Below are 18099 nucleotides of genomic sequence, written 5' to 3'. Positions count from 1 at the left end.
ACACTGTAATAACAATCAGAGCTGAGGCTTAGGGTCATCATCGACTACCTGGCAAGCAACCCAGCATGGCAGGTGTCAAGCCATGTGAGGGCAAGAGCCTGCAACTCCTGGGCAGCAGCACAGGCTCTCAGAGAAGGGCTTTCAATCATGCAGGAATTCAGCCAACATTCCAGCTTGCAGGTACCTGTGCAGAGGGAAACTGCAATGTGGCATCCAACACTGCCTAGTTTAACCAAAACAGCACATTTTTCTGCAGCCAGATGCTGCAGTCAGTCGAGGAGAGTGGTATTGCCCTGTAACAGCTGCTACAGCAGAACGCCTGCCCAGTCACAGGAGACCAGGCCAGTAAACAGCCCTGAGAAGCCTCTGGAGCCTTCGACTTCATCACCACATCCAAGGTCTGATAAAGGAGTGCCAGACAGCACAGTTACCCTCTTCACCGGCCAATTTGACATGGTTTTAGGGACAAAGGTGTTTGTTAGGCACTCAATGGAAATCAAGACTAGTGCTAGCTTTGAGATTAATGAAAAGAGCTAAAGCCCTCAGAGAAGGTGTAACAGACTTGCATGAGAAATTACTCTTTTAAGAAAAAAAATACATCTTTACGTACATCTTTAGGGGCAAGAGGATAGCAGCACTTTCTCTTCACAATTCCAAGAGACTGGGTACCTAAGGCCATGGCACAGGTTGCTGCCAAGAGGCTTACCCCCTTCCCTAGTATTTCCATACCTCCTCCCACCAAGTGCAAGTTCAAGCACTGTAAGCCTAGCACAGGTAGGCTGCCTGCAAAGTTAAAGACGTTGAAGAGAGAGAGAAGATAAAAGACTCAGACAGACCAACGCTCACAGCCCTATTTTGTTTAGCGTCGCAGAAGTAACACAAACCAGTTTAGGTCCTTTAATCTGTCCAAGACAGGGTGCTGAAGCACAAATGATAAAACATTCTGCATTTTTACAGCAAAAAAATGCTACAGAAGTTTATAGGAAAAAAAATATTTTTGTACATGGGTAAAACATTATAAATTCAAGACAACTCACAGACACGGGGTAAATTCCCACACATCTACCACTCGTTTCTTTTAAAAAGTTCGTTTTAATAGGCAAGCAGTCAAAATGGCTTGCCGTCTCTTCCTTGAAATGAAAATTGTTTCTTCCAAGCGGCTCACAGTACTGCTTCGCATCTTGGAATGTCCTCCGAAGGCTCCGCCAAGATAAAAGGAGAATAAAAACCCCCGGAGTCCTTTCAGATAGTCTCAGAGAGCAGAAGGGGAAGGAAAGGGAGAAGAGTTTATTCAAACTTTATCTTCTTCCCTTGCGGCTTGTGATCTCCACCTCCTCCTCTGCCTCCTCGGAAGCCACCTCCTCTACCTAGAAGGAAAATCAGGTGAAGAAGCAGAGTTACATATTATCCCTAAATAGATGCCACTACCCCTTCCAAACCCTCTCTGGCACAGGATGAAAAATAAATTCATGTCAAGTGCTCTGGCAACACACCAACATATTCTCAAGCATGACTCAAGCCTCATCATATCCATTGGAACAGAAGGCTTTTGTATGTTCTTACCTCCAAATCCTCTGCCACCACCTCTGCCACCAAATCCACCTCTTCCTCCTCTGCCTCCTCTGCCACCACGACCACCAAATCCGCCACCAAAGCCACCGCCAAAGCCACCGCCACGTTGAAATTCGCCCTTTGGCTTGGCGAAATCAAGGGTCACTTTGTTTCCATCTATCTCTCCATCCTCCATGGCTTCTTTAGCTGCTTTGGCATCTTCTGGGGAGCTGAAGTCCACAAATCCAAACCTAGGCGGTGGGACAAGAGAGACAGTCAGCCTCCAAAGGATCTACAAACTGTATGTAAGAGATTACTGTCAAGTACCTGTAGGTGATCTTAGGTAACACCCCTGCAATTCTGCAATCACCACATCAGTGATCAGGAACGTTACTTGTTGAACAGCACTGGCTAAATCACAATCGATGGAGCACCATAGTGTGAGTTTGCCAATACTGAACAGTTAATATTCTTCTCGTGCGAATCCATAGGCTGCCATGGATTTGTGGGCAGGAAGGAGCTCATTGAGAAGAGAACACAATACTATCTACTACTAACTGAATCCAAGCTTTAAGCTTGTTCTCCATTTTCCATGCAATTTACTGGTTTCAGAGAAGCACCTCTATAAACATTAGAGACACCCTGGACTACATCAATTAGTTAAAATGAGTTATCTTTCTGAAATAACTGAAAGAATCCCAGGTTTAACATACCCTTTGGATGATCCAGTGTCTCTATCCGTGACTATTCTAGCACTTATAGAGCCTTCAAATGACTCTCTTAGCGTCTCCTCTGTTGTGTCCTCAGAAAGGCCTCTGACAAACAATGTTTTGCTTTGTTCTGTGGAAAAGGAATCCATTTAGAGAATTGCAAGCCTGAGCAAAGCACCTATTGATCACTTATTAACATTTTGCGTAACACCACTATAAGTTGTTCTAGGAATCAGTTAAGAGGTTTGGTTTGTTTTTTTAAAGGCAGCCCAGAACAGCTGAGCATCCAAAGTAGTCTTCAAACTTTTGGGGGACTGCAGCTAGAATCTTATTTAAAAAATACGTCCACAGCCCAACTTGGTACTGTCAAAATAATTCCCAGGTTTTTTTAAATAGATGCTTGTATCTCATGAATACAGACACTAAGAGGACAAAAAAAAACAACAAAAAAAAAAACAAAAAAAAAACACCCACAAAAACCACACAACCTCTGCTGGATCAGCACTTGACTATCTAGAGGACTTTGGAAATAGTTTCATCAGCATTTCAGATAATCAATCATCATATCCAGCACTAACATTTATAAAGCAAGTCTTCCACTTCCTAGGCATGCCCCCTCTGCTTTTTTTAAGCCAACCTATGTTTGCATGGATTATGCCCATCACAGCTGTCTCAAGACCAAGTCATCAAATGGGGAAAAGACTTACGATTAAAACCTCCTCTTGCGTTCATGTTCCCTTTCTGCCATGCTGGTGAACTGAATTCCAATCTGATTGCTCTGCCTTCAATTTCTGTATTGTTACAGGAATTTAAAGCCTCTTTGGCATCCTCAGCTGTGGGAAATTCTACAAATGCATACCTATTTGGAGAGGAAGATTTCAGTTAGACTGGGAGCACAGCAGATCACTGGAAGTCATTCACAATGCCAATGGAAAGAGTTGGTACAGATGCAGAACATACCCTTTAGGCCTGCCCTGGTTGTTCTGTGGCATCCTGATAGCAGTAGCTTTTTTAAACAGTTCTTGAAGAGTCTCTTCTGAGGCAGAGTAGGAGAGGTTGTTCACAATTAGGGTCTTTGCCTCCCTCTCTCCTCCTCCTATGAAGAAAACTCAGTATTAGAAGTGCAAGTCTGGAGCAGAGCAGGTCTCTCTTTCACTACAGAAGATGCTCCCTAGAGTGAAAATAACTGTTGCCCCTCCTCACCTCACTTGTGGGCACAGAAGGCTAAACATAGTACTGGTTTAGTCAACTGGACTAGTTGTTATCTTCCTCCGACTGAAACATGCAGCACAGATACAAAATGCATGGGAACCAGAGTACAAGTCAGGTAAAAGGTGCCTCACTGCTACCTTACAGTTTTCCTGCAATGCTTCAAGCAGTTCTATCCCTATCAAACTTCTAAAACTGAGTGGAATTAAATCCAGGTGCCACCTGCATGCACATTACTGATATGGAAAAGTACCTTTCTGACTTTCTTGTTGGCTCTTCTCACCAGTGTAGTCAATGACCATGGCACGACCATCAATCTCTGTGCCTTGCTTCTCCTCCAAAGCTTTGTCTGCCTCAGCTTCCGTTTTAAATTCAACATAGGCCATCCTAGAGCACAGGAAGAAACATAAGCAAATGACTCCTTTTAGGAAGGACCGTTTATGAACAGGGGGATGTGAAAGAGTGCTTTGAATTGGCATTTTCAGCACACCTAATCCAGCAGATTTCCCGAGACAGCTAAAGGACACATCAATGTATCAAAATGTATTAAGTGTTTCAGAAACAGCAAGCAGCCAGCAGTTCTCTCAGCTACGTACCCTTTGCTGGCCCCCTCCTTGCTAAATACCAGTCTGACTTCTATTGCGTTTTCAAACACATTTTTCATCTCATCTTCAGTTAAACGGTAGGGCAGATTCTTCACAAAAAGTGTTCTAGCATCTCTCTCTACAAAGGAAAATAAGCAGTTACTTTCACATTACCATTTAGCTAAAATCCTCGCTCATATACTGCCAGCTTATCAAGAACACCAGAGTGAATTCATCCAGCAGAAAAACACAGGGTAAGTTTGCATTTCAGAAGCAGAAAAGGCAGTTATTATAACAAGCGAATAAGCTACCATTACACTTCTTTCTCTGAAGAGCATCAAGCCAGAATGCAGGTCCTAAAGCCAAGGACAGAGCCACATTTTTCTCACACCTCTAGTACGCATATTTCTTAAAAGTAAGTTTCCAGACGTTCCAGTCAGAGCTTGTATATCTGTGTGTTAGCATACAGAGAAACTGCTGAGAAACTGCTTATGATAGAGAGCCCAAACCAGTGAGATCTGCTTTAGAAGGGTAACATAGTGGCCATCAGTAATACCATGGGCATACTCTAAGCTAAGTGTTATCACCTATGGTTATTACAGCTTCTTTCTTTAATGCCCACATGTATTCAGAGTTGTGCGCTGTACCTTTCTTATTTTCTTTAAGGCTTTCCTTGCTCTTTGCTTTTTCCAGTTTGATTTCCAAACCCATGAGCTTCTTTCCATTCAGTTGAAGAGCTTTATCCAGATCTTCAGCAGATGAAAAGTCTACATAGCCAAATCGCCTGAAAGAAGAGTATCTTTATTATCCAGTCTGACCCACTCTAGTATCAGAGAACACATACAAAGAAACCCAGAAGCAGAAGGGGGCTGGTCAAATTAAAGTGCTAATAAAATAAACGCTAAATGCCCCAGAAAACCAAAGCAGTAGTACAGAACACAACAGCTCTGTACTTAGGTGGCAGCTTTCTTTTTTTGCTATGCACGGTCTGAAGCAGCTGCTGGCTAGGCAAATGTCATACCCTATCAATACTGCACACGTCCTGCACTTCTTCCAGCTTCCATACAGTATCAAGCAAGCATCCCAGCATTTCACAGAACTTACTTGGAAGAACCAATTCTAACTTCCGTAACTTGGAGATTCTTCTTGCCAAAAAACTCCTTGATAGCAGTCCTCAGTTCTTCATACTCCTTGGTCGGTGTCAAATTTCTCATGAAGAGCGAGAAAGCTGAAGTAGGCCCTTCAAAAAAACATTTTTTAGTTGAGTTTTTCTTTAGGGCAACTAGATGAATTGGAAACTGATTGTGGACAACTTTAGCACATCAGTTTCTGCTTAAAATGACATCATGCTTCAGTATTAAGTCCCTTATAGTCATCACTTGTGCTGACAAAACACACACTGAACATCTAATCCTTTCACTTACTGTGTCTCTTCTCACCCAGTAGCCCAATATTAAATGAAGATCCCCCAATCTCTCTAAAAATTTGCAAATGCTGTGAACACCATTTGATGACACCACACCAGCCTACCTTCTGTTTTTTTTTTCTTGGCCTCTGGTGCACTTTTATTGGCCATTTCTTTCTTCCTCTTTCCAGGTGCTTCCTTCACAGGTTCTGTGATGGATAACAAATAAAAGAACACTTCATTAAAAAAACAAGAAAAAAATGAAACAGCTTCTCCTATGGTGGATCAGCACATGAGTATCTTTATGCAGATCATACACAAGACCTTCTTGTGTCATTATGGCAACTGCTCATTACCTTGCACTCCAAAAGACCACAGCCAGACAAGAGCTTTGTTCAGAGATACTTCCCATTATTATGGACAGCTATGTTCACCAAACCATTTAAACTCACTTTCATCCTCACTTTCCTCCTCGTCCTCCTCATCTTCATCATCATCCTCTTCATCTTCATCTTCCTCGTCATCTTCTTCATCCTCATCTTCAGACTCTGCCTTGGCTTTAGCTGGTGTAGCCTTTACTGGAGTAGGTTTCTTTACTTGAACAGGTGTTGTGTCCATGGCCTCATCTTCAGACTCTGAAATGAGTTCAGCACAAAACTTGAAGTGTGTTCATGACTAAACCACTTCTTAAAAAAAAAAAAAAAAAAAAAAAATCAAAAAAAACCCCTTCATGTGAAATAAGAGAGTTCTGCATGTCTGCGTAAATTTACATGATCTCAAAAAAGCATTTTTATACCTTTACAGTGCTTACAAGCTGCCCCTCCCCCAAGTTTTACTGCCTTAACGACAGTACCTGTTCACTAAGAATAAAGAGCAAGTTTTATTAGTAATAGGAAAATGAATACATTCAGCCATATCTGATGGGCACTAGTAAACATAGACAGATATATATATATATATATTCATCACTGTAATTAATCTCTTAAGTTACCTCCTTAGAGCTCCCTGTAAGCATTTATCAATTTCCTGTCTTCTAAAAATTGCATTTTCTAAGAGTTAGACCAAGCTTTTCTCAATCCTTGTGGACCACATACCATCATCTTCCTCATCATCATCCTCTTCATCCTCCTCTTCCTCAGATTCTTGCTTTGCTGGCACAGCTGCAAGTTTTTTGGCTGGTACAGCTGCAGGCTTTTTGGCTGCAGGCTTCACAGGTACTGCTGCCTCCTCTTCCTCATCTGCAACAAAGCACAGCAAGTGTTCACCCAGAGCACTCAACCTTCAAACTCAGTCAAGTACTCTGTTTCACTGGATTTTGGCAAAGTTCAGAGAACAATCAGGAAACTAGAACACGCTTCACACTGTGCACAACGCAGGCACAGTCCAAGAAGTTCTCCTGCAAACCTCACTAACTCCTCACCTTTCCTTGCTTACTACCTTTCACTAACAAAATACTTTCTCAAGCATTAAAATATGCTGAACTGTCAACTTTAAAGGCATTCAAATCCAGCCACTGGGTTGAACCAACTTTAGTCAACTTTAAGATGGACACATACTCCAAAAGTAGCTTACCGGAGTCATCTTCCTCATCCTCCTCATCCTCGTCGTCTTCCTCATCCTCATCATCATCTTCATCTTCTTCCTCACTCTCTTCCTTCTTGGCATTCTTTCCATTTTTCGCTCCTTTGGTGAGGACAGCAGCCTTTTTAGGTGATGGAGCAACAGCCTTCTTAGCTGGAGTAGCTACAGCCTTCTTGGCTGGTGTAACTGCCTTTTTTGCAGGCGTAGCAGCCTTCTTAGCAGGGGTAGCAGCCTTCTTGGCTGGTGTAACTGCTGCCTTTTGTTGTTTCTTCTGAGGAACCATCTGAAAGAGACATTAAGTGAGCACATGACTCTTATGCAGCTCCTTTAAAGGAATTTCGGACTTGACAAACACAACACTGCAGTGACACTATGCCTTGACAGTTGATGAGAACTATGCAGCCACACTCACAGGAAGGTGGCACTTTAGGAGATGCAACAAACAAGTGGCTACCTCTGCACACCCGATAAATCAAATACTTGCTTTCTCTGGAATCCTGTGCTTTTTCTGTGCATCTCTACATTTATGCCTTGGCATTACTACTTCCAACATTGCAGCCTTACAAATAAGTGGAAACTGCAATCTAGCAAGTATCCTTCTAACGGACTTATTTAGTTGCTGTTAAACTATCATTAGTTTGGTAAAGCTCTAAAGCAGTTCTGTCAGGCCTTTGACAACTTCTGGAACAGCCAAGCATTTCTGAATTTCCTGCTACTGAAGCAACACCTATGATTTCTTCAGTAGCATCCTGCAGCCTCAAATTTTTAGCCTTGTATATTATTTGTGGGTGGTTAAGTGACTTGTTAGAAAAATGAGCACATATCTTTAGTTGTGGTATAAAATGGGAAACAAGAGTAGAACTGCTGAGGTCCTTCGAAGTCTGATTATTTATCATCCACTTGCTCATCAGTACTAGAAACAGCCGCAAGACCCAAGTAGTCTGTTCAAACTCTGGAAGTACACAGACTAATCAGTTAAACTACTTTTCCCTTATTGCTTTCTTCATATAAAATCCTGTTTATTCTTCAGCTACAGTTAATAGATATATACTGGCTGCTGATTAGGAATGGTTCTGTTCCTCCTATAATGTACCTCCCCAAACTTTGCAATGCTTTGGGACCCACAGACCCATTCAGTTGTGTTCTAGATTCATCACCTCTTCTCCACTGCTTTCCTCTAGTTCAGAGGACTCTTCTTCCTCACTTTCCTCCACCTTCTTGGGGGGAGGAGCCATTTTTTTCTGTTTGATCTGATTCTTGGGAGTCTGAAAGAAACGGGGAGGCATTTAGAGGCGTGCATTCCCTCGGCAGAGGGTTAAAAGCAGATATCCCGTCCGAGGTACTCCATCTACCTGCCGGCGACCGCACGGGCTGGCAGATGTCCCGACCACGTGGCTCCCCGCCGCGCGGGGCCGGGCCGGGGATGCCCCCGCCGCGGGCACTCCCGGGCCGGGCGCGGGCGCCCCGCGTTCCCACGTGCTCACTCTCCCCAGTGCACCACGTGGCCGCGCGGCGGCGTAACCCCCCCCCCCCGCCCTGCGCGCGCGCACGCAGCAGCGCGCGCCAAGCCACGCTCCCCGCCCCCCCCCCCGCCGCCCCTCACCGCAGCGCGCGGGCCCCGGAGCGCCCCCACCCCCCCTCACACCGCGGCGCACGACCGGGCCCTCGCGCGCGGCAACATGGAGGGATAAGGGGGGGAGCTTGAAACCGCTCCTTTCGAACGCGCCCCTCCTCCCGCCGCCATGTTAACGGAGAAGGAGGGGCGGCCTAGAAACCGCCGCGGACCGCGCGGCGGGAGAAGGCGGCGGCGGCGGGAGGGCGGCCTACCCCCCATCCATCCCCCCCGCACCGCCCGCGCCCCCCCCGCCGCCGCCGCGCGCCGCCGCCCCGCCGCGCGGCCTAGCGCGGCCCTGCCTGGCGCCCTCACCTTGGCGATCTTCACCATGATGGCGGCGGGGCCTGGCGACGCAAGGGCGGCGACCGAGCTGCCTTCGGGGGAAAGGCCGCGTCCGGCGAGGGTGGCAGGAGGGGGAGCGAAGAGGGCCCCGGATGGAATGCGGGAGCGGCCGCGAGACACTGGCGACCGAACCGGGGACTGAAACGAAAGAGCGAGCACAGGCCCCTTCCGTTCGCTTGCCTAGCCCTCCGCCTCGCCCCGCCCCCTCCGCCCCCGCCTCGGCCAATCGCCTCGCGCGCAGGCCCGCCCGGCCAATCGCCGCCTCCTCCCCTCGAGCCCCTCCGCCAATCGCTGGCGCTTTGCGATCAGCCAACGGGAGAGAGCGTTACAGCCGGCGGCAAGAGAGCGTGTGTGCGCTGCGGGAGGGGGGAGCGAGCAGAGCACCCAGCCCGCCCGCGAGAAAGCGACGCAGCCAATGAGAGGGAGGCAGCTCGGCGCCTGCGCTCTGATTGGGCGGCGGGGCTTAGCGGCGGGTGGGCGTGGCCGGGGCCAGGGGAGAGCACGTGGCGGTCGGACGGCCACGTGGTGGGGCCAGGCTGGGGTGGGGGGTCCGGGTTGGCCGGGAGGTCCCGGGGCCGGGGGGGTCCCGGGGCCGGGGGGGGTCCCGAGCCGGGAGAGCAGATGGGAACGTGTAGGCGCGGCTGTTCCGAGCAGCCCGGCCCTGCTAAAGATCAGCTCAGGCGTAAAACTCAGCCTGAAAACGGCTTTTGCCTTTTCTGCGGAGGGTAGAAGTTCGCACCGGGTTGGGGGGGGGGGGGGGTTCTTCCGCAGTCTCTGCCCCTTTCTTTCCTCTCCGCTTCTCCCCTGCTCGCTCCTTTCCCTCCTGCCTTCCCTCCCCCAGTTTCTTGATTCTCAGTGCATACCCAGGCTCTCACCTTCAGCTGCTAGGTAACTTGAAAGTCCCTTGAGTTGAAAAAGCCCAAGAGCTTGGAGGTTTGCAGATACCGGGATTACACCTGACACGGCCAGTGGCCTGCAGCTGCCGCAGTTACATGGCAGTTCGGCAGCACGCCTGCTGACAGCAGTGCTACTGGCACCGCAGAAAGCAGATTGCACTTGCCTAATGCGTGATGCAAGAAGACCGAGCTGCCCTCCCTGCCCTCCTCCCACAGGATTTTACCCCAGTGGCTACAGAGTTCACAGTGTAAATGCCCCCCCCGCCCCGTTTACCCTGCTGAGGTGCTGGCCATGATGCAGTGCTGCTTCACATCCTGCCTGACACAACTTGTCCCCCTGCCAGGTGTCTGAGTGGCCTCCATTGCTCTGGCCTCCTGCCTGCCTCATATCCACTGCCATGTCAAACTGGGTAAGATGCCGGGGCCTCCTGGCCCCGACTGTGCCAGCACTTTTGCCCTTCCCAGCACCTGCCTGGGAGAAGCCCCTAATGTGGGGAACGAAAGAGCCCCAAGGAAAAAAACCCAGGCTCTGTGTGGCTGCAGTCCTGCGGGCCCTGCTGGCGCTGAGGGGCCGCCCCAGGGGTGCTCAGCGCCGCTTGCAAACGAGGGATGCGCAGTGAGGGAGGCCTGTGTACCTGCCTCCTCGGCCGCCCCAACGGCTCCTCTCCGCGTCGCTGCAGAAGGGCTGGTTTCTCATGGGAAAGGACAGCCGTGGGGCACCGTGGGTGTTTAATAATGTGCCAGTGACAGGCTCGGCAATGCACAGTCTTACGGCTTATCCTAAGGCGATGCAGGAAAGGAGGTGGCAGGATTGGACCCCCTTGCAGCGCTGCCCGTCTCCCGGACCCTCCTGCCCTGCAGCCGGCGGTGCTGAGTCCTAGCGTGGCTGTGCAGGGTTTGCACGGGTCATCGCAGCAAGCGCCTGCCCTGGTATTGGCAGGTTGGCCCCAGCGCAGGCGGCACGGGGGCTGCAGCAGGACCCTGTGTTTGGGGGAATGAGCGTTAACCTGGGTGCTGTGGGCAGGTCAGGGTTTGGGGTACGGCCCTGTGCTGCCCGCTGCTGCGGTGGCTGCAAGGGCCAGGGGACAGTGTGGGGGGAGAGGCGCCCAGGGGACCACAAGGCCAGGGTTTTTCCCCATGTCCTACACATGGAGCACAGGTTGGACACGCTGGGATGGCAGTTCGTGCCGGCCAGCCGCTGCCTAGGCCAGGCCCTCACTGAGGACATGACGCAGCGCGAGGCTTCCCCGGCGGTACGGCATAGACCTGCTCCTCTGCAGCCACAGCCACAAGTTTCAAGGCCAAAGGATGCAGCATGAGTACAGGGAATTTGGCCAAAACAGCAGGATTAACAGCTCAGTTTGGGGAGTAAATATATTTTAGGTGCTTTCACGACTCCCCGTTGCTATAGCATCTCTGAACCTTGGGAGCTTTGGTCTAGTTCCACTGTTAAAGGCAATTTAACATGTTTAATGGATGGGGATTTGGGGGAGATCACAGGAGGGGCTTTTCCCAGGATACCTGGTTCATGGCATGGCAGGGACTTGTCCCCGGGAGCAGTGGGACATCTCGTACGGCTGCAGACATCCAGGGCCCTGGGAGAGCAGGGCAGACGCGGCACCCCGGAGCCAGGTCCTGCAGCCCCAGGCTGTCTGGGGACCCCCGGCCAGGCCAGAGGGACAGAAAACAGCCGGGAAAGGGCTCTGCTGCTGGGCTGGGCTTGTAGTACGTGCAAATAGCGGGTGCAGGGAAAAGACGGGTGCTGGTGCGCGTTGGGCTAACCCTGCAGCCTGAGCAGGGCAAGGTCGGTGCCCACAGGACACCCCTGGGGCAGTGTCCCCAAATGTCCTGCTCCCTCCATGCCTGGCTGCGGCCGGGCGTTTCCACTAGATGGTGACAAAAGGCCGCGTCTGCCGTCCCCAGCGGGGACCGCGGGGCTGCCCTGCTCCCTCCGGGCTCCCCAGAGCCCTTCTCCGGGGTGCAGCCGAGCGGGATGTCGTGCCCCACGTGCTGCGTCTCTCCCAGTGAATCGCGGGACACGGAGGAAGGCCTGGTGTGAGCCCTGGGCTTGGTACCCACCGGATAAAGCAGCAGGTGGGAGAGGAGAAGTTTTACCTGTGGCTTGTGGGAGCATCTGCTGCCTAAAGGCCACCAAGGACCAAAGACCCCCCTGCCCCGGTCCACACCGACCTCCACCCATGCTGCTGCAAACATGAGTCTGCAGCAAGGTCGCCTTCTTCTGAAGGAATCCTAAAAAAAGCAGATGTCTCCATCCCAGGTCTAAGCCCTGCTTGACACCTGTGCCTGGTGCAACAGCATCTCGCCTGTGGAGCGAGGCAGGATTGCTCCCCATTGCAGCACTGCTGAAGGGGGTGAAAGCAGGGAGGGGCCCCCGCCTCCGGTCCCATCCTGCTGGGTGGAGGGGGCGCCCGGGACGTGGCTGGGCCCCCAGGTGCCCGCTGCCAGGGTGAGAGGGGACCAGCGGGGATGGAGGGGCCGGGAAAATACACTGCAAGGGAGAGAAACAAGTCTGAAAACCAGAAATGTTATGTGAGCCGTGAGATAAATAAGAGAAATGAGGATAAAAAAGCTTGGGACTATTAGGATGGAGGGAGGGGAGCTTGGGAGCTTCCTCCTCCCTCTGATAGTGCAGAGAAAATCCATGAGCTGGAAACAGGGAAGGAGTCTGGATGTGCAAATGCTTTTATAATCCAAGGGGAAAGCAACCTGTGGGAATGTTGCAGGCAGCTCTTCAGCCTGCTGATCCCAGTCCTGCATTTCCAGGCATCATGCTCACCCTCCGGACTGGGCGACAGGGAACAGGAGCCAGGTGAACCGCAGGTCCCTGGTGGGTCTGCATCTCGAGAACTGCTTGTGTTGAGAAACCCAGCCAAGCTCCCCCGTTGCTTGCAACGGCTGCCTCCAGGAGACGAGCTGCATGAAACACGCAGCTCTCCAGAGCCCGAGCACGGTTTGCCCAGAAAGCCCACGCTCCTCAGGGACCACGTCCCGCTCCGTCCCGTGCACACCTCCCGCCCCACAGGAGCATAGAGCAGCTCCAAAACACGAACACCAGCTGCAAAACCCCACAGCCGCTCCCCAGGCTGGATATTGACGATTTTGAGTCCGCTTTGACTGGGATGGGGGCCCATTTTGGAGTAAAACATCTGCGAGCTGTCCGTCTCGCAGCAAACCTGCCCTTTGGCAAAGGCCCGCAGTGCGGTGACCAGTGGCTTTGCCTTTGATCGCTCACGTTTTCCCTGCTGGAAGCTTCCGCCGCTCGTGGACTTGTATTTGGCTATTTCCATTTTCACGCCAGCTCCTGGGCGCGGGGCCAGCAGCCGGCAGACGCTCCGCTTGGAGCGTCTCCGAGCGACTCGGCCTCAAATTAGGGTTTTTTTTCTTTCCTTCTCAGACTAAAAACCAAATCGTTGTTGAGTCCCAAGGCGGAAAAGCTGGAGTTCCCCTCCATTGCCCCCATTTTTGCATTTGCATCCAAGCGGGGAGGCTTCGGGAGAGCTCAGCCCTGGCTCGGGAGGCTGCCAGGGAGGAGGACTCCGCCAATTGGGTCCCCTGGCATTTCTCTGCTGGGGGAAGCGGCAGGTCCCAGCCAGCAAAGCTGCTTTGGCAGCAGAGCCATGTCGAAACCAAGCTACGTAACAGCCCGTGATGGGAACAGCTTCCTTATCTCTTCCATTTTCCTTGGAAGCCGCCCTGGTAAAAGTTGCCTGCAAAGCCCCATCCGCGAGACGTGCATGAGGTCTGTGGTAACCAGGTGCTGAACCGCTTTCCACAGTTTTCCAAGGGACACAGAACAAGGGGATGGGTGGCCCCAAGGGCTTCGGTGTTTGGGCTGAAAGGCCCCAGGTGGGAGCAGCTGGGACCTGGCGATGCTCTGAGCACCCACGGTTCGGCAGCCCCCACTTCAGAAAGCTCATGCTTGCGTCGCTTCGACAGCTGCCCTGATGGGAGAGAAAGGCTGCTGCGCCCATTTTACAGAAACCGAGCTGCGGACCTGCCAGTGTGCAGCCAGCTCTGCCTGCTCCCAGCCCGGCGCCTTCCAGTGGGCCGGCTTTTCGGGAAGGGTCGGTCTGCACTCGGCTGTGCTTTCAGGGCTCAAGCGACCCGGGCTGGCTTCGAGCGAGCTCGCCCCACACAGACGCCCGCCAGCCCGGGGAGCGTCCGGCCTTGGGAATTGCCCACACGGCGCCACGCAGGCTTGGCCCCCCCGCCTTGCACCCGCGTCTGCCCCGGCCACCCCCTCTGCAGCAAGCTCTGTGTCACAGGGAGTCAAGAGGAGGTTAAAAATAAGGGCTGAAAGTACTTTCCCAGCCTTGGGCTGGCTCTTGGTTTTTTTGTGCCTCATCCCAACCATTTCAGACAGTTTCATTTATCAGCTCTCGTCATGGAAATTCCCACCAGCAGGGCTCAAGTTAAAAGCTCTGCTTTCAAACTTCTTTCTGGTTTCAGCAGCTTAAAAAAAGACCCTGAACAACATTTTTGCTGATAACAGTGTCGTCAGACTTGCAACCTGGTCCTGAGCACCGCAGCGGTGCCCCACTGAGCCAGGTGAGCATGTTACCACGACTCCGGCAGCCTGCAGGAGAGAGGACCAGGCTTTCCCTGGGAAGAGCCCTTTCCTTCCTGTCCGTCGCAGACTGTCAGCTCATCTCCCAGAGCACGAGGTGACGTGGGAAGTTTAAAGCAGGCTGAAAATTATACTGCATCTCTGCTGCTCATTTTTAATTGTAGAGCAAACAAAGCACCACATCGATTCATCCCGCTGGGTAATTAAATGCTTAGTGCTATTGACTATAAAGACATTATGGTTCAGCAGCCCAACACTAATGCATTAATAATCACTTATAACATGGCAAGAAAGGGGCACGAGCAGCTCTGGAGGAACGGCACAGTTAGTGGGATGAGAGCTCGCAGCGAAAAGCGTTCGGACTGGAGTCAGTGCCCTGGTGACCGGCAGGACCTGAAGCAATCCGCAAGCCAGCAATCCCTGCTGAGAACCGGGGAAACCCTCCTGGCTGCGATGGCCGGGCTGCGGGAGGACGGGGCAGCTGGACCCCCAGCATCTGCCTGAGCCGGGGTGCTGTTAGCAACCGGAGTGGCATGACCGGGCCTGTTTTACAGATGGGAAGTCGTCAGGGTAATGCAGGAGCCAAGGAGAGAGTCCGGCGGTCCAGGTCCCTGGCACAGGTGGATGGACCCACAGCCCCTTCCTGGCCTGAACCTAGAGCTGGAGGGAGCCTTTGGTCCAGACAGGGTGTCCTTGGAGAGCATCACCTCCTCAGAACGAAAAATGGCCAGGTTTGACGTCATATCTTCTGGGAGAAGTTGCTCAGGTTCAGGAAGAAGCATTTGGCTCGAACACGAAGCCCGGAGCAGCCCCGGGGCAGAGCACCAGCCAGCTGGCAACGCTTGCAGCAACCTTCCCAAGCCCTGGCCTCCCCCTAGAGTGGAGCAATGACATTGAGAACCCCCAATATTGTCCTTGGGAACCCCCAATATCGTCCTTGGGGGATGCTCCTGCTACCGGTGCTCCGCAAGGGGCTGTGGAGCCGCATCTCCCCGCATGGCTCGAGGACGTCCCAAAGCGGCGCAAGGAGGGGGGACCAGCAGCTCCAGACCAGACCCTCTGCTGAATTTTTTCCACCTCCCCACGAGCGAGAGCTTCCCCCTCCACCCACGGTGGGTTGCCCTCCCGGCAGCCCTGGCTTACCTGAACTCAGATTAACAGCAGCTGCTTTGAGGACAGCGGAGCGGCCCAAAAAGGCCCCGAGCAGCACTTCCCATCTGAGCATCCGTGTCTGGGCCAGTGGCCTCTGCCCATAGGGGAGGCCAGGGACCGAGCGGCTCTTCCCAGCCTCCAGCACAAAGACCAAAGGCACTTGCAGATTTCCTCTGAGCAGATATAAGCACAGATCATGCTGTCAAACCCTTATTTGATTTGTTTCTCTGGTGGCTGTGCACCATTTGCCTTCATTACTTTCTCTGTCCCATGCCATAGCCCAATAATGTCACATCTGCCCAATGAAAGGTCCATTAATATAATTTACACCTAGTTGCCACTTTGTCTTATCCAGGAAAGCAGGCTCACAAGCTCCCTAGGTACACTGTCACTTGGGAAAAAAGTAATAAATAAAAAAATCAAGTTTTCTGAGCTGGATAAGTGATCTTCTAACACTGTTTATTGCCTGATTTAGCTTCATGAAGTTACATTTCTTGCAAAGATTTGATTCACGGCTGGAAATCAAGTCACTTATGAAATATATTTCTTCAAAGCATCTTTAAAAAAAAGGGAAAAAAAAAAGGTTAGAAGGAGACAAGGGAACAAGTCTTCCCCCGACCTCCAGGGAGAAGGGAGAAGGTGCCTGCGGCTCCTTGGCCTCTGCCACTAGCGGAGCCCCGTCCTCCTCTTTGAGCCCACACCGAAGCATCCTGCATTTCTTCGGGAAGAGAAGATGCTCAGGGAATTGCTCCATCTTGTTTCCCAGCCCGGACGCATCCCTGACTAATTCGCAACACCGACGGCCTGGGTTTGGCTGCTGCCTCGGCTCTGCCCTCGCCCTGAAGCCTCCCGGCCCTCTTCCTCCTCCCTGGCAGCCTCCCGGGCTTGACCCCTTTGCTCCTGCGGAGGATTTAATTTTCTCTCCTGAAGGTCCAGCTGGCACCTTCCCCCCACAAAAAAAACATAGATAAAATAGAACAAAAAGAATAAAAAATAAAAATAAAACAATAAAACGAAAGCCTTGCTGCGGCTTGCTGCGCACCAGTGTTCGGGAGTGGGGTGAGTCACCGGCGGCACCGAGAGCGCGGGAAGAGCAGCACCCAGCCCAGCCGCGAAACCCTGCCCAGGTGTCGGCCGCAGGCCCCGGTCCCTCCGGGGAAGGGCGGATCCGGGAGCTGTCGCGCTGTGGATGCTAAACTTTCAGAGCAGGGGAGCTGTGTGAGGCAGCGAGCGGAGCAGAGACCTCCCCAAGGCTGGTGCTTCCAGCTAGATGCTCCCCACCGGCACGTCGGAGGAACCCGAGCTCCAGGGAAGGGTGGTTTCCTGGCAAAACTGGTGGTTTCTGGAACAAGGCTATGCTCCATCACGTCTCCCAGGTACCTCTGCACAGGGACGGTCAGCCGAGAGGCATGGGTCCCCTTTCGGGGGAAAAAGCCTTGAAATGGTTTGATTTCTGCACTGAGCCAACCCAAAGGGTGCAAAGGGATGATTTTCAGTCACATCATTAACATTCACCATGCTTTCTCTCTTTTTTCCCCCCAGTATATTTAATTCAGCCACCAAACTCACAACCGGCAGGAATATTTCCAGTGTGAAAAATTCACCCTCGTGAACACATCCTCCTTTGCCCCAACACAGGCAGCCCGTCGGGTGACGCCTCCGCTCCCGGTGCCTCTCCCAGGCCACTCTTGGTGCTCCCAGCTCACGCAGACGATGCCTCAGCGCAAGGTTTGCTGCTGCCGTGTTTCCCACTCCTGCCAGATGGACTGCCGCCTGCAAGCCGGGGCTGCCTGAGAAAAGTAGAAACCAAACCCAGCTCGAACCATTTGCTTTTCCATCTGTGCAAGCTGGTTGTTTAAATCGGCCCCCTCGGAGAGTCTTGGAGCTGGGTCTGGGATTAGTCTGGATGACTGAAGAGCAGGAGGGAGACCTGGATCTTCCTCTGAGCAGAGCAGAAATCAGCTGAAAATGCCAGGAAGAACAAATCGCTCTTAAACAAGGAGGCCCGGATCTTGTCGTTAACGTGACTCCTTGCTGGTGACAGCCATGGTGAATTAGGCCCAGCTGTTCTGCACAGGGGATGCAAAATTAAAAGGAATTAAAGTAACCCAAGTGCTCAGGGCTTGACCTGCCCTGGGTGAGAGCAGGCGAGGGGCGTTTTGGCCCGCTGGTCGCCCCGGGGCTGCAGCAACACAAGCTCCGGGGGTGGCAGGGGCGTCTCAGACTTGCTCTCAGCATCACGTTAATGCGAGACGATCGCTACCTGCTCAGCAAAGATAACGAGAAAGATCTGTTCAGCCTCCAGTTGCCTTTCTGGCAGCTTTCGCCGATGTGTCGCATTAGATAGTCCAGAGCTGAGAAGACAAACTCTCCCCGGCTGCTGCGATGAGCACAAAGGGCAATAAAACCCCTGTAATTAAAGTCTGCCACTGTAATAACGTTACAGCGGGGACAGCCGGGGTCTAG

General features: G+C 52.0%; 1 protein-coding gene and 3 non-coding genes across 4 annotated transcripts; all 4 read right to left on the bottom strand.

The window, feature by feature from the left end:
• Nucleotides 1-883: 883 nt before the first annotated feature.
• Nucleotides 884-9205, bottom strand: NCL (nucleolin). The gene is made up of 15 exons (XM_064516752.1): nt 8968-9205; nt 8198-8305; nt 7032-7323; nt 6554-6697; nt 5912-6094; nt 5585-5668; nt 5159-5294; nt 4702-4838; nt 4067-4193; nt 3724-3857; nt 3222-3357; nt 2969-3120; nt 2265-2391; nt 1564-1802; nt 884-1367 (listed from the first exon to the last, which is right to left on the bottom strand). The coding sequence occupies exons 1-15, from the start codon at nt 8983-8985 to the stop codon at nt 1288-1290; spliced, it is 2097 nt and encodes a 698-aa protein (XP_064372822.1). The 5' UTR covers nt 8986-9205; the 3' UTR covers nt 884-1287.
• On the bottom strand, nt 1944-2085 carry LOC112979402 (small nucleolar RNA SNORA75). Its single transcript, XR_003258158.1, has one exon. It is a non-coding gene; the product is annotated as a small nucleolar RNA SNORA75 (small nucleolar RNA).
• On the bottom strand, nt 2755-2831 carry LOC112979405 (small nucleolar RNA SNORD20). The gene has a single exon (XR_003258160.2). It is a non-coding gene; the product is annotated as a small nucleolar RNA SNORD20 (small nucleolar RNA).
• LOC112979404 (small nucleolar RNA SNORD82) lies at nt 5372-5440 on the bottom strand. The gene has a single exon (XR_003258159.1). It is a non-coding gene; the product is annotated as a small nucleolar RNA SNORD82 (small nucleolar RNA).
• Nucleotides 9206-18099: the final 8894 nt, after the last annotated feature.

This window comes from Dromaius novaehollandiae, chromosome 9 (genome assembly GCF_036370855.1).
Source record: "Dromaius novaehollandiae isolate bDroNov1 chromosome 9, bDroNov1.hap1, whole genome shotgun sequence".
Taxonomy (NCBI): domain Eukaryota; kingdom Metazoa; phylum Chordata; class Aves; order Casuariiformes; family Dromaiidae; genus Dromaius; species Dromaius novaehollandiae.
Note: the sequence above shows the minus strand (reverse complement) of the source record. Positions and strands in the feature narration are given on the sequence as shown.

Coding starts and splice junctions, on each gene's coding strand:
- NCL (XM_064516752.1), bottom strand. Junction 4,194..4,701: donor CCTTAAAGAAAATAAGAAAG/GTACAGCGCACA, acceptor TTTCCTTTGTAG/AGAGAGATGCTAGAACACTT. Junction 1,368..1,563: donor TGGTGGCAGAGGATTTGGAG/GTAAGAACATAC, acceptor TTTTCCTTCTAG/GTAGAGGAGGTGGCTTCCGA.